Source organism: Pelodiscus sinensis, chromosome 16 (assembly GCF_049634645.1).
Source record: "Pelodiscus sinensis isolate JC-2024 chromosome 16, ASM4963464v1, whole genome shotgun sequence".
In the NCBI taxonomy this organism is placed as follows: domain Eukaryota; kingdom Metazoa; phylum Chordata; order Testudines; family Trionychidae; genus Pelodiscus; species Pelodiscus sinensis.
This window is the reverse complement of record NC_134726.1, coordinates 22,165,108-22,189,654: the sequence shown is the minus strand read 5'-3', so window position 1 is coordinate 22,189,654 and position 24,547 is coordinate 22,165,108. Positions and strand designations below refer to the sequence as shown.

General features: G+C 47.9%; 1 protein-coding gene and 1 long non-coding RNA gene across 5 annotated transcripts in view; one reads left to right on the top strand and one right to left on the bottom strand.

Moving 5' to 3' along the window:
- DNAH3 (dynein axonemal heavy chain 3) overlaps positions 1 to 24,547 on the top strand; it is a 165,512-nt gene that overhangs the window by 102,568 nt on the left and 38,397 nt on the right. For all 3 annotated transcript variants that reach the window (XM_075899422.1, XM_075899423.1, XM_075899421.1), the window contains exons 33-39: positions 6,738 to 6,829; positions 14,526 to 14,745; positions 15,944 to 16,078; positions 22,620 to 22,731; positions 23,384 to 23,625; positions 24,076 to 24,176; positions 24,274 to 24,379. In XM_075899422.1, the coding sequence (XP_075755537.1) occupies positions 6,738 to 6,829; positions 14,526 to 14,745; positions 15,944 to 16,078; positions 22,620 to 22,731; positions 23,384 to 23,625; positions 24,076 to 24,176; positions 24,274 to 24,379 (1,008 nt within the window). The remainder of the gene's footprint in view (positions 1 to 6,737; positions 6,830 to 14,525; positions 14,746 to 15,943; positions 16,079 to 22,619; positions 22,732 to 23,383; positions 23,626 to 24,075; positions 24,177 to 24,273; positions 24,380 to 24,547) is intronic.
- Positions 1 to 24,547, bottom strand: part of LOC112545815 (uncharacterized) — a 37,364-nt gene that overhangs the window by 7,128 nt on the left and 5,689 nt on the right. The window contains exons 1-2 of one of the 2 annotated variants that reach the window (XR_012896156.1): positions 21,831 to 23,515; positions 21,299 to 21,377 (exon numbers count right to left, since the gene is read on the bottom strand). This is a non-coding gene — a long non-coding RNA (uncharacterized LOC112545815). Of the gene's footprint in view, positions 1 to 21,298; positions 21,378 to 21,830; positions 23,516 to 24,547 lie in introns of those variants that run through there. The other variant, XR_003089351.2, reaches the window with a different exon arrangement.

Genomic DNA, 24,547 nt, shown 5'->3' with positions numbered 1-24,547 from the left:
GTATTTTGAAGAAGTCTTATTGACGGCACAGGAACAAACCATCCTGGTGCACAGTAAGAAAAGCAAATATGGTAGGTGACCAGATTGGCTTACCGGGGAAATCGTTGGTGAGCTTAAACACAAAAAGGAAGCTTATAAGAAGTGGAAACTTGGACAGACGACTAAGGAGAAGTATAAATGTATTGCTTGAGAATGCAGGGGAGTAATCAGGAAGGCAAAAGCACAATTGGAATTGCAGATAGCAAGAGATGTGAAAGGTAACAAGAAAGGTTTCTACAGGCATGTTAGCCAATAAGAGGGTGATCAGAGAGGGTGTGGGGCCCTTACTGGATGAGGGAGGTAACCTAGTGACCGATGATGTGGGAAAAGCTGAAGTAGTCAATGCTTTTTTTGTCTCTGTCTTCACAGACAAGGTCAGCTCCCAGACTACTGCACTAGGCAAAGCAGTATGGGAAGGAGGTGGGCAGCCCTCAGTGGAGAAAGAACAGGTTAAGAACTATTTAGAAAAGCTAGACATACACAAACCCATGGGTCTGGATTTAATGCATCCTACGGTATTGAGGGAATTGGCAGATGTCATTGCAGAGCTATGACTATTATCTTTGAAAACTCGTGTAGATCAGGAGAGATCCCAGATGATTGGAAAACATCAAATGTAGTGCCCATCTTCAAAAAAGGGAAGAAGGACAATCCAGGGAACTACAGACCAGTTAGCCTTACCGCAGTCCCCGGAAAAATCATGGAGGGAAGTCTCAAGGAATCCATTTTGAAACACTTGGAAGAGGGGAATCTGATCAGGAATAGTCAACATGGATTCAGCAAGGGCAAGTCATGCCTGACCAATCTGATTAGCTTCTATGATGAGGTAACTGGCTCTGTGGATATGGGAAAGTCTGTGGATGTGATATATCTTGACTTTAGCAAAGCTTTTGATACCATCTCCCACAATATGCCTGCCAGTAAAGTTAAGGAAATATGGATTGGATAAATGAACTGCAATATGGATAGAAAGCTGGCTAGATTGTCGGGCCCAACAGATAGTGATCAATGGCTCGGTGTCTGGTTGGCAGTCTATTTCAAGTGGAGTGCCCCAAGGATTGGTTCTAGGGCCAGTTTTGTTCAACATCTTCATTAAAGACCAGGATGAGGGGATAGATTGCACCCTCAGCAAGTTTGTGACTGACACTAATCAAGGGGGAGAGATAAATATGATGGAGGGCAGGGATAGGGTCCAGAGTGACCTAGACAGATTAGAGGATTGGGCCAAAAGAAATCTGATGAGGTTCAACAAGGACAAGTGCAGAGTCTTGCCACTTGAGACGGAAGAATCCTAAGCATTCCACGAGGAGTAACAGTTAATTCGAACTAAGGGGTTTATCTTGGAATCCTGCTTCTCTGCCGAGTGTAGACGCAGGCAGTTACTTCGGGCTAGTCTGTTTCCAAAATGGCGACAGGCCGGGATTATGCTAATCAAGCGCGGGATATTTCAATTCTGCACTTCATTAGCAATTTTAGTTGCCCTCATTAGCCTCCCTAGTTTGAACTAGGGGGATAGTGTAGACGTACCCACACTGTTTTAACATACTTGTCAACCAATTATGATAACTATAGCACATAAGACATCTAAACTAAATCAATAAATATATGTATTGTTAAACTAGATTTGTTTTGGAATGCAGTGGCTCCTTATGTGGCTCTAACACATCTATGTTATCGAATAAACTGAGATCACTGCCTGTGCACATTATTTTTATGTGTCCATCTTGTTAGTAGCCATTATATATTCAAGTTTATGAGGTGGTACAGTGGGAGGGGAGAGTTGTATGTGCCCAATACAACTATATATGGGATGAAGCTTAGAGACATCAAACACAAAAGTTTACCCTGCCAACAATCCAGATCAACGAAGTTTAATTCTTTAAAGAAATATCTATGAAACAGCATGTGTGGTTCTTTGAAGAGTATAGAACAGTTAATATTCTGTGTGCATGTGTGCGTGTGCGCGTATGCATGCTGGCTCCTTATTTGGCTCTGTTACAAATATGAACTAGAGAAATATACTAGGCACAGACTTCAAAGGTTGTGACTGAGCACATAGCTCAGTTCTGAAGGAACACACAGCAAGACGCATATGTCCTACCCTCAATCTTTTCTGGACTCAGCCAAGGCTGAAAACGTAGCATACAGCCACTGACAACTCTCCTTGAGCGCTCAAGATGCACTCTGTTGGCCATACCTGTCAAGTGCTCTCCTAGCCTTAATGATGGATCAAGAAGGGAACCTGCTACAGACTTCAACCTGGGAGACCACAGTCTCCTCATTCACCCAATTAATTCCCCCTTCAACCTCTAACAACAGCCACAGCGGGAGCCAAATGCCCCCCCAAATCTGAACAACACAAACACGGAGCTCTGGGCTAGCTCAGCACCCTGTGAAGAGGGAGAGGAGCAGAGAGCTTCTCCCAATAAGAAGGAGCAGTACAGCCCCTGGGGCAAAGGGAGACCTGCCCCCGCAAGACCCCCGCAGCCTGTCCTCAGGCAGAAGGGATCCGAGGAAGTTGGGGGTTCTCAGAATGCCCAAGCTCATGGGGAGGGTCCATCCTGCTACCTCTCGGCACAGCGGCTAGCCTGGGCGGGAAGGGGACGTCCTACCTGGGATTTCCACACGATGTAGGCGGAGGCACCTGCTGGCTGCTGGGCACCTGCTGGCCTTTCCTCTGCTGAAGCCACTTTCTGGGGAAGGAAAAGAGGCTGTTGGTGCTGCCGCTGGGGGCACTGAGAGCAGAGTTGGAGGGCGTATGCGCCAGGAAGGGCAGCTCCCAGTCTGTGTTCCTCTTGCCCTGTGGGCTCGACTCATACACGAAATGGAAGCTGCCCAAGGGGGACTTCTCCAGCGGGGTGCTGGGAGTGGAGAGCGAGCTGCAGAGTGTGCTGCCCCCCGGGTGCAGAAGGGCTCAGGAGGAGAAGGCGGCGAGGCTTTCTGCCAAGGGACTGCCGACTGCTCTGGCCCAGGGTGTCCTGGCTGGGCCGTCCCCTTCCTCTCGGCTGCAGCTGCCGATGATGGCCGGGTCCAGGCTGAGGGTCTGGTGGAGCCTCTGCTTGGAGAGGCTCTTGGAGGAGGTAGTGGCCGAGGAGGAGCAGGAGACAGGGCCAGCCAGCAGGCTTCAGACACGCATGGTGCCAGCGCTGCGCTGGTGCCTACCTGGAAATGCCACCCCTGGAAATGTGCTGCCCTAAGCGTGTGCTTGATTTGCCAGCTCTGATTAAGAGGAGCATTTCCAAAAGATCTAGAGAAGTGATTATTCCCCTTTATTCAACACTGGTGAGGCCACATCTGGAGTATTGCATCCATTTCTGGGGCCCCCACTACAAAAAGGATGTGGACGCATTGGAGAGGGTCCAGAAGAGGGCAACCAAAATGATTAGGAGACTGGAGCCCTTAACCTACGAGGAGAGGCTGAGGGATTTGGACTTATATAGTCTACTGAAGAGAAGAGTAAGGGGGGATTTGATAGCAGCCTTCAACTTCCTGAAGTGAGGTTCCAAAGAAGATGGAGAGAGGCTGTTCTCAGTAGTGATGGATGGTGGAACAAGGAGCAATGGTCTCAAGTTACATTGTGGGGTGGTGTAGGTTGGATATTAGGAACAATTATTTCATTAGGAGAGTGGTGAAGTACTGGAATGGATTACTTAGGGAGGTGGTGGAATCTCCATCTCTAGAGGTTTTTAAGTCTTGGCTTGATGAAGCCCTGGCTGGGATGATTTAGTTAGGGTTGGTCCTGCTTTGGGAAGGGAGCGGGACTTGATGACCTCCTTAGGTTTCTTCCAGCTCTATGATTCTATGTTTTCCCGGCCACTCTATTCCCTCCCCAAACACAATGATCTATTGACTCAGAGCCGTGACATGCTGTTGCATCTCCATGCAGGGAACCCTGAGCCTTTGATTGGGCAGGGCTGATTAATCATCTGTGAAACTGTGCCACAGCGCAGTTTAGAAGGAACACTGAAGGTGAGTAATTTCCTCACCTGCAGATGTCAGTGTGGATATCATCATATCATTTTTGCATATACCGATGTAGATGCGGATATAAATTTTGTATCTGAGCAGGGTTCTAGCCATCATCTCGCTCTGGGTAGGGACCTGCATGCTATTTCCTTCTCCTTTTTAGGTTATAGCTCACTAGAGTTCACTGTGATAGTCCCAGCAAGACCAGCACCTATGCTTGTTTTCTCTCCCAAGAGCTATGAACAATACATACCAGCAGTAACATGTCATTACACTGCTCTTTCTCAGCAGTACATTATTCAGGATACAGTGCATACAGAGGCAACATGTAAAAAACAATAAACGTTTGTAGAACATCGCCTGTCTATTTATGGGGCCCTGCTAAGCTAAAAGCCTTCCAAAACTACAGCAAGGGATAGCCCCCACCCCACCCCAGGATCAATGGTCTTGTCTGTTTGCTGAAGCAAAAGAAAGAGCCTGAGTCTGTTTAAACTCAGCCTTTTCTGTCCTTGCTTCTCTGAGACTGCCTTAAACCAGTGTATGCAAACACTGCAGGGAGTGGTGTATCTCTGGAGCTTTTACAATCTCAGGGATATAGTAAACGCTGCCTAGTAACTCTCCGCACTTAGAGTTGCATTGTTCACTGCCCACAGTGTTAATAAACCGAACATAATACAATATACAGGCAGTCCCCGAGTTACGCGGATCCGACTTATGTCGGATCCGCAGTTACAAACGGGGTTTGCTCTGCGTCTCCCTGGTCTGCTGGTCTCCAGCAGACCAGGGAGATGGGGAGCAAAGCCTCTGAGGACGCCGGCAGTGGGACAGCCGCGGCGCGTCTGGGCTGTCCACTGCCTGCGTGCTCCGTGGCTTTGCTCCCCGTCTCCCTGGTCTGCTGGAGACCAGCAGACCAGGGAGACGGGGAGCAAAGCCTCTGAGGACGCGGGCAGCGGACAGCCCAGACGTGCCCACACGTGCCATGGCTGTCCTGCTGCCGGCGTCCTCAGAGGCTTTGCTCCCTGTCTCCCTGGTCTGCTGGTCTCCAGCAGACCAGGGAGACGCGTAGCAAAGCTGCGGAGGACCCGGGTGGCAGGACCGTGGTGCGTCTCGGTCCGCCGCCCGCGTCTCCCTGGTCTGCTGGGGGGGGGGGCGCAGCTAGTATGCCCCCCCCCCCGCAGACCCGGCTTTTCTCCGGACGCCTGTGGTAGAGCAGCTGGGGCACTGCCGGTTGGTCCCGCAGCGCTGCTCCGGGCGCTACTGAACCAACCCGGCAGCACCCCAGCTGCTCTGCCCCAGGCGTCCTGATTCAGCCGCTGCTGGTCAGTTTCAGCAGCGGCTGAATCAGGACGCCTGAGGCAGAGCAGCTGGGGTGCTGCTGGGTTGGTCCAGTAGCGCCGAGGAGCGGCGCTACTGGAGCAACCCAGCAGCACCCCTGCTGCTCTGCCCCAGGTGTCCCCAAGTCAGCCGCTGCTGAAACTGACCAGCGCTGACTACAGGAAGCCCGAGGCAGAGTTGCTCTGCTCCGGGCTTCCTGGAATCAGCCGCTGATCAGTTTCAGCAGCAGCTGACTTGGGACGCCTGGGGTTCTTAAGTTGAATCTGTATGTAAGTCGGAACTGGCGTCCAGATTCAGCCTGTTGAAACTGATCAGCGGCTGATTTCAGGAAGCCCGGGGCAGAGCAACTCTGCCTTGGGCTTCCTGTAGTCAGCCGCTGGTCAGTTTCAGCAGCGTCTGAATCTGGATGTCAGTTCCGACTTACATACAGATTCAACTTAAGAACAAACCTACAGTCCCTATCTTGTATGTAACCCGGGGACTGCCTGTTGTTCCCAAATTTACTGCATATTCTTGTAATATATATCACAAGCATGTCTAATACCATAAACAGCACAAAAATGTAGCTTTTTGGTCTGTTATAGGTGCAAATGATGGCAGCTGTTACAGGATAGATGCAAAGCTTTGGACTTGGGTTTTGGGAATAAAAGAGTTGTGAAGTTCATTAAATTTGTAGAGTACTTAATATTTGAAATGTTTAGTTAAAATTAGAAAATCCATTGAGGGTCACATTCTACCTGTCACAGATAAACTGCCTGTTTAAAACTTTCTATTATGGAATATGATGACAATTCAGGTTGCAATCTATTGACTGCCTAAGGGATTTGGATGCCCAATTACCATTAAATTAATTGTAATTAAAATCCCCTAAACAGCTGTGCAAATCTCAGCCTTAAAGTATGACAAATGTTCTTGAATCAACGAGAAAAATATTTTTGGCACTGGACTAGGACCAAGGGGTTCTGAATTAAATTCCCCTCTTTGCCACGGTTTCTCTGTGTGACCTTGATCAAGTAATATAATATAACTACACACCATATAGTCTCTCCGTGTGTCCATATGTAAAATTGCGTAATAATACTTCCTTTTTCTTATCTATTTAGATTGTAAATTTTTCAGAGTAGTGAATGTCTCTTGCTGTATGTGGGGTGCCTAGCAAAATGGAGACAAAATCTTGGTTGAAGCCTCTTGGCAGTAACACAATGCAAATAATCAAGAATAACAATTATGATGGAGTTCCTCTGTCTTCAGTTTGATTCCTAAAGTCATATGAATGGAAGACAAATATCTGTGAACTTACAGAGTAATTCTACACCTATAAAACTCCTTCAAGTTATTGCTTTATTCTTTATTCTTGGGTATGCGATTTTTTTAGCTGTTAAATTTTTCTTCTATAGGCATTATTCCGAACAGTTGCCATGATGGTTCCAGATTATGCTTTGATTGGTGAAATTTCACTTTATTCAATGGGATTTCTTGACTCTAGAAGGTAAGTCAAATTCAATTTTCTACTTAGAGTGGGCTTTGAAATTCCTCAGGAAGCTAATCACTCTGGGTATGTCTATACTACAACGCTATTTCGAATTAACTTAATTCGAAATAATTAATTCGAATTAAGCTAATTCGAAATAACGCATCTATACACAAAAACTATTTCAAAATAGCGGTTTGCTATTCAAAATAGCATGTCCACACTGAGTGGACCCTGAACTCAAGTTAAGGCTGGCTAGAACCAGTGCCGGAAGGGCATCAGGTTAGGACTTAGTGTGTGGGACTGCTGCCTGAGGCTAACTGAGCTCCATACTTAAAGGGACCCTACCCCCACCCCAGGCAGACAGTTCTCAGTGTTCTTCACTTGCTTGTCTACCTTGATGAGGGACAGCAAAGCAGTCCTGTCTTGGAGTGCCCTGAGTGCCCGAACTCGGGACCCCACAGCACTCGGCCACATGGAGCCGGAGCTGCCCCTGGGCATGCTGGTGCATCTTGTGGGGTCCTTGCAATCAGCCCGGCTGCACTTGCTGCAGGCTGCCATCCAGGGGGTCAATCGGGGGGCTGTCAGGATCCAGGAGGCCCTGAGGGAGAGCGTCCACCCCTCAGAGCCCTCAGAGCCTCCCCGGTCCTCCACATGGGGGGCTCGTGCCCCATTCCTCCCTTATGTCCTTCCACTTTCTCCTCCCCAGCCCCCCTTCCTGATGTCAGATAAAAGACACATATGTTCAAAAATAGAAACTGGGTTTATTGAACAAAACTGGGGGGGGGGGGAGGGATGAACCTCTGGGGAGACTGGGAAAAGGAGGTGGGAGAGGGGAAGAGAAAGGGTGGGAGAGGGGCGGGGGAAACCTGGGAAGAGGGAGCTGGAAGAGGGAATCAAGGAAAAGAAGCGGGAGGGGAAGCTCAGGGTTGCGGGTCTTGCTGGACCAACTTGACTTTCATGCTAACCTGCTCCTGGGTTTGCGTGTGGCCTTTGGTGGCCAGGTTGGCAGCTATCCTGCCATAGACGGCCGTGTTCCTCCATCTAGTAAAGAGATCATGGATGTTGGGGGCATCCCCCCAAACCTAAATAAGGTCCATGATCTCCACCCTGGACCAGGAGGGCGCCCATCTTCTCCAGCCCCTGTCAGGCTCCTGGGAGCTGGCAGACTGCTCCTGGGGAGCGGTGGAGGACTGGCTACCAGTGGCTTGCTGGCTCATATTTTGGGGCCAGTGGGTCAGGGGCCCCAGTGGCCACTGCTGGCTCTGGGCTGGCAGGCTTGGAGCTGGCACAGGCACTGTGGCCAGGGTCTACCCCTTTAATGGCTCCGGGGCTGGGGTAGAGGAGAGTAAGTTTCCCTGGTTGTTGCCAGAGTGGCCACCAGGGCTCCCTGGGAAGGGCTGGAGGCCCCCTATGTCGAATTAAGTGTCTACACAGCACTTAATTCGAAATAGCTTTTTTGACTTTGGCGTTACTCCTCATAGAATGAGGTTTACCAAATTCGAATTAAGGGCTCTGCTACTTCGAATTAAATTCTAAATAGCGGTTTACATGTATAGACGCTATTAAAGTTAATTCGAAATAACGGCTGTAATTTCGAATTAACTTTGCAGTGTAGACATACCTTCTGTGAGTTGTGTGGAAGATGCAGAATATGTTTGTGGTGTTTCTACTAATAATTTGGACTAAATTTTCCAAATATTGGGTAAATATTTATCCAAGCAGCTGTTCCAGTTACTGAAAATCTACATCCATTGCTTTGAAAATGAACACCTTAATGTGTATTTCCTGATAAGGCATTTCAAAAGAGCTGCAAGGTATTAGCCATGCAACTTCAATTCAAGTTTGTAAAACAACAAAAGCACACAACAAGGTAGCTATTACATGTCAAAAATCTTGGATATGTATCTTTACTTGAAATGTACTCCTGGGTGGAGGCCAAGCACAAGGTTATATTTTACTTATGGCTTCCTTAAGTCTCTGTAAGCAGGGCCTAGAACTTTTGGAACTTGGCATACAGGTGAATTGTCACTCTGTGCAAATGAAGTTTTATGTATTGTGACAGAGCAGGGGTGATACAGCAGGTTGTAGAGCTTGGTGGAAGGGGAAAGAGGCAGCTCTTGCAGAGAGAGTCCGCAATCCTGACTAATTAGGGGCAGCTGAGACAGGGCAGCTGGAATATCAAGGCCCAGGTGAAACTAATTAGGGCTGCCTGGAGGCCTATTTCTGAACCCTCCCTGTGGGTGAGGAGAGAGAGAGTTGAGGAGTTTGAAGAGCTGTGAAAGAGTGTGGAGCACTGAGAAGGAATTGGAGAGCTGTGAGAGAGTTTGGAGAACTAAGGAGGAGTTTGGAGAAAGAGACAGGCACCTGAGAAGGAGACCAGGGGAACCAAAAAAGCAGCAAAGACTACAAGGAGATGACAGGCCCCAAACCAAGGTGAGTCAGCCATGTACTGTGACTTTTAGATTATGGGACAGTGGGCTGAGCAGGAGTCTGGGGCCCAGGAGTGGGACTGACCCTGCCACATGTGGTGCTTGGAGTGGGATTGTTTCGCTGCCGTGAGACCTTGCAGCGGATCCACCCAAGACAGACTAGGCCACCCTAGTAAGATAGGAGAAAAAACAAAATGGAGGATGTCGTAAAGGCCCTCATACAAGCCACTGCAGCACAGCAAGAAGCTATCCAGGCTCAGGTGGCTGCCCAGCAGGAGTCAGTACGACTACAGCAGGAAACTAATCAGCTAATGAGCCAGGCTGCCCAGGATCGAGCCACCTTGCAGGAGGTAATAATGCAGATGAAGGGTCTGACCACTCAGGTGCATGGCTCAGATGGAGCACGGTCCCTGCAGGCCAGCAGTTTTCTTCAGAAAATGACAAAGGAGGATAATGTGGAGGCATACTCCTAGCCTTTGAGAGGACAGCCCTGTGGGAAGGTTGGCCCCGAGCCCAGTGGGCTAGCATCCTGGCCCCATTTCTGTGTGGTGAGGCCCAGAAGGCCTATTTCAACATGCTGGAGGAGGCCGCCACTGAGTATTCCCAGCTGAAGGCTGAGATCCTCGCCAGGTCGGGAGTAACCATTGCTATCAGAGCTGAAAGGTTCCATGAGTGGCGATATGGAGAGGGCAGAGCATCAAGGGCACAACTGTTTGACCTGATCCACTTGGCCTGAAAATGGTTGCAGCCGGAGACCTACAACCTGGAGAAGATGGTGGAAATTATTATCCTGGACTGGTTTATGAGGGGCCTACCACCCGATCTGCGAGCCTGGGTCAGCCAGAGTGAACCCTTCTGATATGACAACATAGTAAACCTCGTGGAAAGACAATTAACAACTAAAAGACTCTTGCAAACCCTCAGCAAAGAAGTCCAGAGAGACAAGAGAATTGGGCTAGCCCCAAAGGCCTGTGGCTCTGAACCCTCGAGTAAGACTTGGCTGAGGAAGAGGGAGACAGAAGAGCGGCCAGAGGCCGTGAAGGGACTTGGGGACCGGGGTCAGGAAGGTCAGGGTAAAACCCAGTAGCCCAAGAAATAGGGGGATGGTGCAGGGTATCAATGCTACGCATGAGAGGAGATTGGGCATGTAGTGGCACACTGTCCAAACATAACAGAACCCGTGCAGTGTTACCTAGGAGACCTGGGAAACCACTGCAATCTCATAAATTTGGCAGGCATAGCAATGGCCTCCCATCAGTACACCCAACATATTAAGTGCACCCGACCTGTTAAGATGAATGGAGTAGAAACCACGGCCTTGGTGGACTCAGGGAGTGCCGTCATGTTGGTCTCTGGGCAGCTGATGGAACCAGACCAGCCAACCCATGCCAAGCGCACCGGGAACTCCTGTGTCCATGGAGATTTCAATTATTATCCTGTTATCCCGGTACAAATAGAGATCCAGGGGAATGTTACAAGGGTCACAGTGGGTGTAGTTCCGAGGCTTCCATGCCCAGTTGTGATTGGGCGGGACTTCCTTTCCCTCAGTTGTAGGAGCAGGTCACTAAATCCAGGGAAGAGAGCCACCTCCCAAGCTTCCACGAATTTTCCCAGGACCTATTTTCTGAGCCTGGGGAACCCCGGAAATCAAGGCAGGAAAGGAGGGTGGCCAAGAAACTGGGTATTTGAATTCTGACCCAGAACCTAAGGAAGGCCCTGGCCGGTGGGGAAACAGACCCCGCTGATAATGAAGCACTGAGAGAGGTAGATGAGCCTGAGGCTAGACCTAGCTCAGCAGGGCCCCTTGGTATGGAAGAGGCCGAAGGACCCCCAGAGCCCAGGCAGATAGGGCCTTCTCTTGAAAATTTTGGACAGGACCAGGCCAAAGACCTGGTATATCAAAACATTTGTAACGAGGTAATTGAAGTAAATGGAACCCCCGTAGAAGGAAGGTGCAAGGGCCCTAGACCATATTATATTATTAAGAGGGATCTATTGTACCGAGTGTTACCAGGCCCGGGACAGGAAGTGGAACAGCTCTTGGTGCCTCAGAATCACCAGCAAGCCGTGCTGGACCTAGCGCATAGTCATTTATTTGGGGGTCATCTAGGAGTTGAGAAGACCCTAGATCAGATTTTACAAAGGTTCTACTGGCCCGGGGTATATATGGAGGTTCGGCGAGATTGTGCCTCTTGCCCTGAATGCCAGCTTTATGGGCCCCACCTGTACTTGAGAGCCCCACTGATACCTCTACCTATTATTGAGGTCCCTTTTGAACACATTGCTATGGACCTAATGGGCCCATTAGAAAAGTCAGCCCGAGGACACTGGTACATATTAGTGGTCCTGGACTAGGCTACCCGGTACCCTGAAGCAGTACCCCTGCGAAATACCCATTCCACGACAATAGCAAGGGAGTTAGTTCAAATCTTCTCAAGGGTGGGGATACCCAAGGAGATCCTAACCGATCAGGGTACTCCCTTTGTGTCTAAGTTAATGAAGGACCTGTGTATACTGCTCCACATACGGGCTCTGAGGACGTCAGTATATCATCCGCAGACGGATGGCCTCGTCAAGTGGTTCGACTGCACCCTCAAGGACATGATCTGGACGGTAGTGAGTCGAAATGGGAAAGATTGGGATGACCTACTCCCATACCTCATGTTTGCCATCCGAGAAGTACCACAAGCGTCCACGGGTTTTTCCCCATTTGAACTGCTATATGGGCGAAACCCCTGGGGCCTTCTAGACCTTGCCAAAGAGACCTGGGAGAAGCAGACAAATCCCGGATGCAATATTGTAGAGCACGTCCTACAGGAAGGAAGGACAGGATTGCGCGGATAACCCCCATTGTAAGAGAGTATCTAGAAAAAGCCCAGCAAACCTACTATAACCGTCAGGCAACAGTCCGGAAATTCCAGGTGGGCAATCGGGTAATGGTGCTGGTCCCGATAGCAGAGAGCAAGCTCCTTACCAGGTGGCAGGGACCCTACGAAGTGGTCGAGGTCATAGGGGAGGTAGATTATAAGGTGCAGCAGCCGGGTCACCAGAAACTGGAACAAATCTACCATGTTAACCTGCTCAAACCATGGCGAGACAGGGAGGTGGAGCTGTTCGCTCAGGGGGCAACAATATTGAATGAAAGCCAACAGGGACAGGTGGGGATCTCCCCAGAATTAACCCTGGGCCTAAGGGCAGAGGTTCTTGCAGTGCTGAAGCGACACTCAGATGTGTTCTCAACAGAGCCTGACCGGACCACTGAAGTCGAGCACCACATTGTCATGGACCCAGGCATAAGAGTGAATGTCAGGCCCTACCGAATCCCAGAAGTAAAGCGAAAGGAGGTACAAAAAGAAGTAAGGAAAATGCTAGAACTAGGTGTCCTTGAGGAATCCCACAGCCAATGATCCAGCCCCATTGTCCTAATGCCTAAACCTGATGGCAGCCTCCGTTTTTGCAATGATTTCCGGAAGTTGAATGAGATATCAAAGTTTGATGCGTACCCTATTCCACGAATAGATAAGCTCATTGATGAGCTGGGAAAGGCTCAGTTTTTGACCACCCTCGACCTGACCAAGGGGTACTGGCAAATTCCGTTGGCCAGGGAAGCCAGAGAGAAGACAGCCTTTGCCACCCCTGAGAGCCTATATCAGTACACCGTCCTCCCGTTTGGATTACATGGGGCCCCTGCAACTTTCCAGTGACTTATGGACAAGCTACTGTGCCCTCACCATACATATGCATCTGCTTATCTTGATGATGTCATCATCCACACCCCGGACTGGGACACACATTTAGAGAAAGTGGTGGTTGTACTGGACACCTTAAGGGAAGCTGCCCTAACCGCAAACCTGGCAAAATGTTCAATAGGACTAGCAGAGGCCAAATACCTGGGGTACATAGTAGGGAGGGGCTTAGTGAAACCCCAGTTGAATAAAGTGACTGCAATACAGAACTGGCCCCGGCCTGTACGTAAGAAACAGGTCCGGGCATTCTTGGGACTAGTGGAATATTACCGGAGGTTTATCCCCCATTTTGCTTCAAGGGCATGTCCCCTAACAGACTTAACGAGAGTCTGGATGTGGTGAAACGGACCCCAGCAGCAGATGACGCATTCAACGACTTAAAATCAGCCCGGTGCTGTGACCCAGTGCTCTCAGCCCCAGATTTTGAGAGAGTTCATACTACAGACTGATGCCTCGGAAGTCGGATTAGGTGCAGGATTGTCCCAAACGGTCGGACAAGAAGAGCATCCTGTACTATACCTAAGTCGGAAGCTCCTCCTAAGGGAACGAAACTATGCTATCGTGGCGAAGGAGTGCCTTGCAGTAAAGTGGGCCGTGGAGAGCTTACGATACTACCTGCTCAGAAGACAGTTCGCCCTCAACACAGACCATGCTCCCCTACAATGGATGCACCAGAATAAAGACAGGAATGCAAGAGTAACATGGTGGTTCCTGTCCCTGCAACCATTCCACTTCCAAATGAAACATAGGGCTGGAGCCACGCACGGCAACGCCAACGGCCTATTGAGGGTGCACTGCCTGCCGTCCCAAGTAGCCCAACCCCATAGTGTTGAGCAGGGGAAGGGGTTATGTGACAGAGCAGGGGTGATACAGCAGGTTAAAGAGATTGGTGGAAGGGGAAAGAGGCAGCTCTTTCAGAGAGAGTCCGCAATCCTGGCTAATTAGGGGCAGCTGGGACATGGCGGCTACAAAATCAATTAAGGCCCAGGTGAAACTAATTAGGGCTGCCTGAAGGCCTATTTAAGAATCCAACCTGTGGGTGAGGAGAGAGAGAGAGAGCAAGCAGAGAAGGAGTGTGGAGAACTGAGAAGCAGTCTGGAGAGCTGTGAGAGAGTTTGGAGAACTAAGGAGGAGTTTGGAGAAAGAGACAGGCACCTGAGAAGGAGACCAGGGGAACCAAAAAAGCAGCAAAGACTACAAGGAGATGACAGGCCCCAAACCAAGGTGAGTCAGCCATGTACTGTGACTCTTAGATTATGGGACAATGTGCTGAGCAGGAGTCGGGGGCCCAGGAGTGGGACTGATCCTGCCACAGTATGTTGGGGCATGTGAACAGGGAAATTGCTTTTCAGCTGTTATTGTTTTGCAATGCCACAAACAATGGAGAAATCTGTCATTTCGATTTCTGTTCCTTTTGGGGCATGTTCTCAGGTGTAAATTGACATCGCTCCATTTACTTCAAAGATCTGGGCTTTAAATATGAAAATATTTTATTATATTTGACATTATTTTTTCATTTTTATATGCCATCCACAGTCTTGCCCAGAAAATTGTTGCCACTTACCGTCTTTGCTCTGAGCAGTTATCATCTCAGCATCACTATGACTATGGAATGCGTGCTGTTAAATCTGTCCTGACAGCTGCAGGAAACTTAAAATTAAAGTACCCAGAGGAAAATGAAAGTGTATTGTTACTTCGAGCATTGCTGGATATTAACTTAGCCAAATTCTTGGCACAAGATGTTCCTCTCTTTCAGGTAAGATAACAGATAGATTCATTCAAATATTAAGAACCTAGACAGATGAACAGACAGATCAATGGGGTGGCCATGATCAACTTAGAAGACAGATCATTGCTTTAATTTACAATAATTTTGCCAAATTCTTTCATCATTACCATTGAAGTCACTGGGTGGATGCACAATTTGGCTCTTAGTATTGTTTTGAAAAATGAATGTATAGCAGGGGTAGGAGTTGCTTTCTCAGTTACCTTGTGATATATTACACACCATTGACATGATCTCTTGTAACTCCATTAACTTATGCTAATTTTTTTATCTAAGGATGTGTTGTCTGGAAACTATTCTGACATCGCTAAGTAACTTCAGCTAAACCCTGTAGTGTAGACAGACTATAGTACCAATGAAGGGATTTTTAAAATCACTGTTGGAACATCACCTCCTTCAGGGATTATAACTATGTCAATGGAAGCATTTTACCCTTTTTATAGCTGCATCTACACCTAACTATCTACACTGGGGGTTAGGTCAGCATAGCTGTGGTACACAGGGTGTGGATTTTTCATATCCCTGACAAATGTAGCTACTTCAGCCTAACTTAAGTGTAGGCCTGGCCTTTGCTTTGTATTGTGAAGGAGGAGTGGGGAAAGTTAAATTACAAGCAAAGTATTTTTTATTGTTTGTAAGTCAGAGTGAAAACCATGATGTTATTACTAATGTTTTGCTTACATTATCTTTCTTCTAAATGGATCAGACTTCAATGCCATCTGTATTAATTATAAATACCTAAGATCTGGACTTTGACAGAAATAACAGAACACATATCTCTCCGTTACTTATGTAATCTCACCTCTCCCCCAATACATGTAGAGGCAGATTTTCAGAAGATTGGCGAGACTGCTTTTTGAAAGAGCAATTCATGCCTGTATCATTTGAGATACTCAGTTGTGGGTGCAAAACAGAAAGCTTTCACCTTTATCTGATTGTGGGTACAAATGAGACAATTAAAGCCACAACTACAGAGGTTCTGTGTAAATTTTGCAGGTCCGAAAATGTGGGTGCAATTAGTTCCTTTATATTAGGACTCAGCCTATCTGAATACACTCCCCCTGAAAATCCTATTTCCTGTCATTTGCTATGTACTTTGTAACACTCTTTGTTTTTGTAAATCTGGTCTTAAATAATGTCCTATTTTGTTTTGTTTTTTCATTAACAGGGTATCATATCTGATCTATTTCCTGGAGTGGTTCTTCCTAAACCAGACTACGAGCTGTTTGTTCAAGCACTCGATGAAAATATTACAAAAATGAATCTTCAACCAGTTCCTTGGTTTATTGGAAAAATTATTCAGGTATTTAAAGAAAATATTTGTCAAATCTGAAAAAAGATAATTTATGTATAAACCATTAAGGTACTTGGCTGAATCAGTAGCTAACAGAGTATTACAGACAGCTTATCTATAGAAAGTGAAAAACACAGAATGTACAGATATGGGTAAGCCAGAAAAAAAATCCTCCGCCCTTTTATCACAGTAAGACAGTCAGTCAATCGATATTGCCTCCTTCATTGTGGCAAGGATACAGATTTGTACCCATGCCTTAGGCAATATGATAGGAACTAGTAAATTAAGTTTAGTTAGGAAGGCAGTGTGCCTTAGCAGTGAGAGCATTGGACTGAGATTCATAAGATCTATGTTCTGTTCTTGGCCCTGCTCCTGGCCTAATGGGTGATCTTCAGTAAGTCTGTTCATTGTTCCGTGCCTCAGTTTTCCCCTTTGTAAAATGGTAATAATGTTCTTCTTTGAACTAGTGTCCCTGTGGGTGCTTCACTCTAGGTGAAGGGTCGCCCTGAGCTGCAGACCGGAGCCTTGCAAAGCAGTTTCCCCCTGTTGAGCCGCGCATGCCCAGGTGGCGGCTCGAGCCCTTCCCGCCTTCTGCAGCGTGCGGCTCAACCCTCTCCCTTTCAGTTCCTCTTCAACCACCCTCATCAACAGACGGAGCGAGCAGGAGCTCTCTCTGACTGCTTTTTCCATTAATTAGGTTACCACAGTTTTCCCCTGTTATACTTCCAAGTTAGTTTCCCTTGTGTCTTTCTCTTTCAAAAATAATAATAATACTTATAAGAAGAACAAAACTAGTAACAAAATTTCCCTTCGGGGACTGAAACTTGCTTCAGACTGGAGCCCCAATGCACCAGGACTCTCCCGACTGTTCAGCTAAAGCAGTGGTCCCCAACCTTTTTAGGTTGTCGGGCGCCACGGGGCGTGGCCGTTTGCCCGCCGGGCGCCAGGGGGCGGGGACCGGGGGCGCCCCCCCATCCACGTGCCCGGGGGCGGGGCCCCACCTACCGCGCGCCCGGGGGCGGGGTCCCCCCATAGCTGCGTTCCCGGGGGCAGGGCCCCCTCTAAGGGCCGCGCGCCCAGGGCCGGCGCTCCCCGCCACCCCCTCCCTCCCGCCGAGTCCCGTGTGCCCGAGGCCGGCGCTCCTGCTCCTCCCCCCCCGCCGAGTGCCGCGTGCCCGAGGCCGGCGCTCCTGCTCCCTCCCCCCCGCCGAGTGCCGCGCGCCCAGGACCGGCGCTCCCCCCCCCTCCTGCCGAGTGCCGCGCACCCGGGACCGGCGCTCCCCCCGCCGCGCGCCCGGGGCCGGCGCTCCTCCCGCCGAGTGCCGCGCACCCGGCGCTCCCCCCGCAAGCGCCCATGCGCCATGTGCCCGGGGCCAGGCCAGCCCCGAGCACCTGGCGGGCGCATTGAAATGCCCCCGCGGGCGCCATGGCGCCCGTGGGCACCGTGTTGGGGACCACTGAGCTAAAGAAAACAAATACATCACCGAAACACAAGAAAATGACCATAACAGCCAGAAATAAATAAAACAACGAGAATAACAACAGATTAAGGAAGGAAAAATCTCCCTGAGTGTGTCTGCCTCCTCATGCTTTAAAAAGTGAAAGCAGTGCTGCAAGCCTATGCTGGCTTCTGACAGCCATGCAAAATGTATTCGTTGCTTGGGGGAAACTCTCTCACCCCACAGCTGCACACACTGTGCCTCCCTCCTGGCGAGAGCTAGGCAGGATAGAGAGCTCCGCCTGAGGATGATTTTGTTTGAAAAGGCTGTACAGCCTACAAAGCAACATGGGGAACTGCAGCATGAACCCCCCGCCCCTCCCACCACCACCCAAAACCGTAACAAGGCAGAGAGCCTCACCTTCATGCTCTCTCCCACCTTCCTCCTCCTTGAAAAGCCGGGGAGAGGTGCATGAAAGTCTGAGGACCTCTGCTAATAAAGCAGCAGGAAGATCCTCGCATTCCACACCGCTAACGGTGCGCGCTGCCTCCGAGCCATCCCAGAAATGCTCCAAGCACCCGGGGCGGCAAGAAAAGCCGGCACCGCTTCAAACCGCGGTGCTGCTTCAAACCATGGCGCCACTTCAAGCCCCGGCACTGCTGAAAACTCTGGCACCACTTAAAGTGGCGGTGCCCCTCAAAGTCTTGTCACCGCAGCACAAGAAATCCCCTACATCTCAGCTGGCACCAGCTACAGCTGCACCCCAGATCTCCACACCACCACCAGTACCAGCAACAGACAGTGAGAAACATCCTCATGAGGCTGCTACAGAACAGCCTCAGGCAGCGTCTGACACTCACAGCAGGCAGCAGCATTCATGCCTACCTCCCACTGACTACTCACCTGGGAGATCCTTGGCAAGACATTCCCGCCCAGGTCTATATCTCCAGTTTCCTTTCAAGATGCTCCCTTACCTGACAATGACCAGCACATGACATATTCTTCGCGGCACACATCGCCAAGGAGGTCTCGCTCCTACTACTTTAGGGCTGGACCACAACAAAGCACCCATGGCACCCCTACTGGCCTTACCCACTGCCACCTTACCCACCACATTAGGGGCCCTGGGATCAATGGGACCCATATAGATGCCGGTCCTTAGTCCACAGAGGCCCTATGAAGACACTAGGCCAAGACAATGACCTCAGAGGAGGCGCCCTAATCAGGGCCACCCACCAACTGCTCAATCCTCCAAGCAGCAAATTTGAAGATGTGGTCAAGGGTCTGCAAGACCTCCCTCATGATCTAGCAACAACACAACATGGCCACCTTTTTACCCACTGTTTACGGCCGTTCCTTCCACAATGGGAATCTATAACATTGGACCTCTGGGTTCTAGACATAATTCGAGTAGGCTACACCATCCCATTACCACTTCCCACACCTACCCTTCCCCCTACCCCATACCTTTTCAGAGACCACTTTAACAAGTCTCTACTAAAACAATCGACTCCTTTCAATCAGAGCCATAGAAAGGGTACCAGAAGACTTCCACAGGAAAGGGTTTTACTTGAATTATTTCTTGACCGAGGGGAAAAAAACAGGGTTGGAGGCCTATATTAGACCTCCGCAAACTGAACAAGTTTCTCAAGAAACAACGTTTCAAGATGGTCACACTTACAATGATCATTCCTGTGCTAGATCAAGGGGACTGGTTCACAGCCCTCAACCTGCAAAATGCATATTTCCATGTAACTATCCATCCTGCCCACAGACACTATCTATGTTTTACGCTCGGCCCAGAACACTTCCAATACAATGTTCTCCCCTTCGGCCTCTCATCAGCTCCGAGAGTATTTTCGAAGGTACTAGCAGTCATGGCTGCATACCTCAGATGACAGAATGTCATCATATTCCCCTACCTAGACGATTGTCTTATAAAGGGCTCGACACTGGACGAAACCACCTCCATGATAAGTACGACCACATCCCTCCTCAATCGTCTAGGCCTTCTAGTCAACGAAAACAAATCAACGTTGCACCCAGTTCAAGATATACAGCTTATTGGTGCACACCTGGACTCAATCACAGCTCGAGCATACCTACCTCAACAACATTTCATAACTATACAAGAAATTATAAGCGTGATGTTTACAACTCCCACCACCACAGTACTTACCTGTCTCTGACTAATGGGACACATGGCTTCTACCACCTATGTTGTCCATCTTACTTGCCTACACTTTTGATGTTTCCAATTTTGGATAGCAACCGTTTAAATCCCGTCACGACACCCCCGGAACAAGAGGGTGACCATTGTACCAAACGTTTTTGCATCCCTACGATGGTGGACGATACCGAGCAACCTTCTGGCAAGGGTTCCATTCCAACAAATCGAACCCACTATACAGATTACCACGGATTCTTCTCTCCTCGTCTGGGGAGCACATATGGATGATCAAGGGGTTCAGAGAAGGTGGTCCCCATCCGAGACACTACTACACATCAACCTCCTCGAATTCAGCGCAGTAAGGAATGCCTGTGCACACTTTGCCTCTGACATCGCCAATCAGACAGGCTGCATTCTAACAGACAACATCTGCACAATGTTCTACATAAACAGACAGGGCGGAGCCCGCTCCCACTCCCTCTGAGCGGAAGCTATCCGCCTGTGGAACTCATAGATCCACAACCATGTCACCCTGATAGCATCCTACCTGCCCGGGGTGAACAACACCAAAGCGGATTCCCTCACCTGCAACTTCACCTTGGACTACGAGTGGGAGTTACACATGGCGGTCACAAACTCAATCTTCCAGCAATGGGGATGGCCATCTATAGACCTCTTTGCTCTACACAGAATACTAAGTGCCCCCAATTCTGCTCACGTGTGGGACTTGGCAAACATTCTCTGGGGGATGCCTTTCTAATCAAATGGACAGCCCCCCTACACTATGCCTTCCCCCCCATACCACTCATCCCAAGAATACTACGCAAAATCTGCAGAGACAGAGCCCTAGTCATCCTGATTTCTCCATCATGGTCCCACCAAACTTAGTACCCATACATGCACAGGCTAGCGGTTCAGCCTCCTTATCCACTACCACACCATGTAGATCTGCTGTCTCAGGACAATGGCAGAATACTATACCCACAACTCCATACCCTACATCTTCAGGCATGGCTTCTCTCTGGTTCTCGGAGATAGAAAATCACTGTTCTCAGCAAGTGAAGGACATCCTCCTCCATAGTAGGAGACAATCCACTCAAAACTTACCTGCAAAAATGGTCACAATTCTCCCACTGGTGCCAGCGGACCAAAGTAGAACCCCGTGTCGCCCCACTAAATACCATCCTGGACTACATTCTAGACCTTAAAGTATCAGGACTGTCAATCTCTTCTTTAAGAGTCCATCTTTCCGCAATAGCAGCATTCCATACCTCAGTGGATGGCTTCTCCATATTTGCCCATCCTATCACTAAAAGATTCCTTAAGGGACTCCACAATGTATACCCGCCCTATAAGGCCCTTATGGGACCTAAACCTTGTTCTGGACCACCTCACCAGACCTCCTTTCGAGCCACTGGCTACGGTACCACTCCCCTTTTTATGAAAGTCTGTTTCCTGTTAGCTGTCACATCGGTCAGGAGGGTGAGTGAACTCGGGGCATTAATGGCAGAACCCCCTACACAGTTTTCATGAAGGACAGAGTCATACTTAGACCTCACCTGACATTCCTGCCAAAGGTCTGTACAGAATTCTATGTCAATGAACCGATCGTACTACCTACCTTTTCCCCAAAACTGCACGCTTCACAGAAGGACGCCAGCCTGCATACTCTGGACATTCGGAGGGCTCTGGCCTTCTTCCTGGAAAGAACAAAACCATTTTGTAAATCCGAAAGACTTTTTATCTTCATCGCCGAGCGTTCCAAAGGAACACCCATATCATCACAACGAATCTCAAAATGGATCTCGACATGCATAATCAAGTGTCACACCCTGGGCAATAAACCACTACAATGCCCACCATGAGCGCATTCCACTCGAGCTACAGCTGCTTCTACAGCCTTTTTGAACAATGTTCCCTTAAGAGACATTTACTGGGCAGCAACATGGTCTTCAGACCATACCTTTGCCAGACATTATTCTATCCTACCACAACTTAAAAGATGACTCAGCAGTTGTAACAGCAGTGCTCTCTACCGCCGCTAAACACTGACTCCGGCTCCCTCCAGCCATATGTTGAATACTGCTTTTTTAGTACCTAGAGTGGAGCACCCACGGGGGCACTACTCGAAGGGAAAAAAGGGAGTTACTCACCTAGTGCAGTAACAAATGTTCTTCGAGATATGTGTCCCTGTGGGTGCTTCACAACCCACCCTTCCTCCTCTCTGCTTGGAGTCTAAATTACTTGGGTGAAGATGAGGAACTGAAAGGGAGGTGGTTGAGCCGCGCACTGCAGAATGCGGGAAGGGCTTGAGACGCCTCCTGGGCATGTGCGACTCAACAGGGGAAAACTGCTTTGCAAGGCAGTGGTGACCCTTCACCCAGAGTGGAGCACCCACGGGAACACACATCTCGAAGAACATTTGTTACTGCATTACGTGAGCAACTCCCTTATACTAACTGTCCTTGAAGGTGTGTTGAAATGTGGGTATTGTTATTACCAGCACTCACATGTGCCTCACTTGCACCCTTTCATTAGCTGTCTTTCCTGATTTGCTGCCAAGTGAGTTAAACAAGTAAAAATTATTTGGTGCAGCTTGTATCAGTTAGGTATTGGTTTAAGCTAAACTGAAAAAACGTACTCTTAAACTGAAATAAACTTAAAGTTGTACTAGTTTAGCTAAGTCTGTTGCAAATTTCTAATGAAGACAAAGGCTAAATTGGTGCAATTTGCATTCTGAAGAGGCAGGAAGTGTAAATTACACTGTTTTGGACTTAACTGAATTTGATCTTGGAATTCTTAAGGGCAGGAATGTCAGTATGTGTAGTTAGATCTTTTCCTTCACACAGTGTAGAGTGCAAGGGAAATAAATATGTAGTTGCATACACAGCATATTCAATACTTTAATATATTTAATTATAAAACTCATGTCCTCACTATAGATTTATGAAATGATGCTGGTGCGCCATGGATTCATGATTGTTGGAGATGCTTTGGGTGGAAAGACTTGTGCTTACAAAGTGCTAGCTGCAGCCCTTGGTGATTTGTACAGAGGTAAAAATAAAAACCCTGCCAAAGATTTCTCATAAAAATTAATTCCATGATTAATTAGTTTGATGTACAAAGATGAATTCAGGTTGCTAATTGTGCTGTTAATGGGTTGTAGGATAGAAGAGAATTTGGATATGCAGGAATTAGATTGGAAAATTAGATTGTCAGAAATATTGTTAAACTGATCACGATTATGCAATCAAGTCAGTTACATATTTTTAAGCAATATATTTGTGCACAATAGTCATGCAAAACTAGCAACAGTAATCACATCAAACAAATTTCTTAATGTATGGTACTTCTCTAGAAAATGACTGCAAAAATTGAACGTTTTTATTCAACAGGTCTACTCCCTGGGAGAGATTCTGTGACACTGTTAGGAATGCAGGATCAGGTTCCTTTGTACTTCTGTTCTTTATTTTATCTTGTGTTTTTTGCACACAACACCCTAGACCTGCCTTGTGCAGCAATAAACTCTATGTATAAGTAAAGGAGGTCTTTACTTACTCCTAGGTAGCTTCCACGTGTAAGGTCTTTTAGTCTTGCTTGGCTACACTGGGATTCTATCAGGGATGTTCCATTTCTAATCTTCAGTTAAAGAACTTTTGCCTTCTATTAAGCTAATCAATGTAATGTATTTTTAATTCCTAACTAGCAAATTCCATGGATGAATTTGCTGTTGAGTACAGAATTATTAATCCCAAAGCTATTACAATGGGACAGCTGTATGGGTGCTTTGACCCTGTGAGCCATGAATGGACAGATGGAATCCTTGCAAACACCTTCAGACAACAAGCATCTTCAACCTCAGAAGACAGAAAGTGGATTATATTTGATGGACCAGTGGATGCAGTTTGGATAGAAAACATGAACACTGTGCTAGATGATAATAAGAAGGTAGCCAGCTTTTTTTGCCTGTTATTTTAGCATATGAATGCATGCAATTAATTGCAGTTTGTTGGTTATTGCAGGTAGTGATTTGATCCTTTTAAGTAAATTGACATATATGAATTCATCTTTCTTATTGAAAATTGTGATTATTATTCTGTGAATAAACCAAGCTTAAACTGCTAAAAGAAAAGGATTGCTTTTTGTTGTGTTTATATAAAGAACTGGCTAATGCTTCATTTTCTCTTTTCTCCAAGTCTGCAAGACTTGGCAATAACAAATGAAGAGCTCGCTGAGACAGACTTCTATAAATATAACATACTATGGGAATATGAATGAATTATAAGAACTGATACTAAGCGGGATGGCTGTTCAGTGATTTTTATGACCAGCACTGCTATAATTGAATGTTCAGCTATGATATGATTAAGCCATGTGTATGCCATGTTTGCCTTCCAGCTGTGTTTAATGAGCGGGGAAATAATCCAGATGAGTTCCAAAATGAGTTTAATCTTTGAACCAGCCGACTTGGAGGAGGCATCTCCAGCAACTGTCAGCAGGTAACAGTAACCCACCCAGAATCCGAATTGCCTCATGCAGTGCATATACCTGGTGCATCAGATAGCTTACTGCACCAAAACTACTTATTTTTTCCAGGTGTGGTATGATCTACATGGATCCTAATCAGTTAGGTTGGAAGCCTCTGAAAGATTCCTACATGAACACACTGCCCCCAAATCTGCAAAAGGAGCACAGAGAACTGGTGTGAAACTTTTTATATATATATATATTACCCTTAGAACTTTTACTTTAAAAGTAATCTGCCCAGTATGCCCTACTATGTCCTGTTGCCTTCCAGGTAGACACACTGGGTAAAACATTTCAGTGATTCAGGACATTGTGGGTGTGTCTAAACTACATGGCTCTGTCG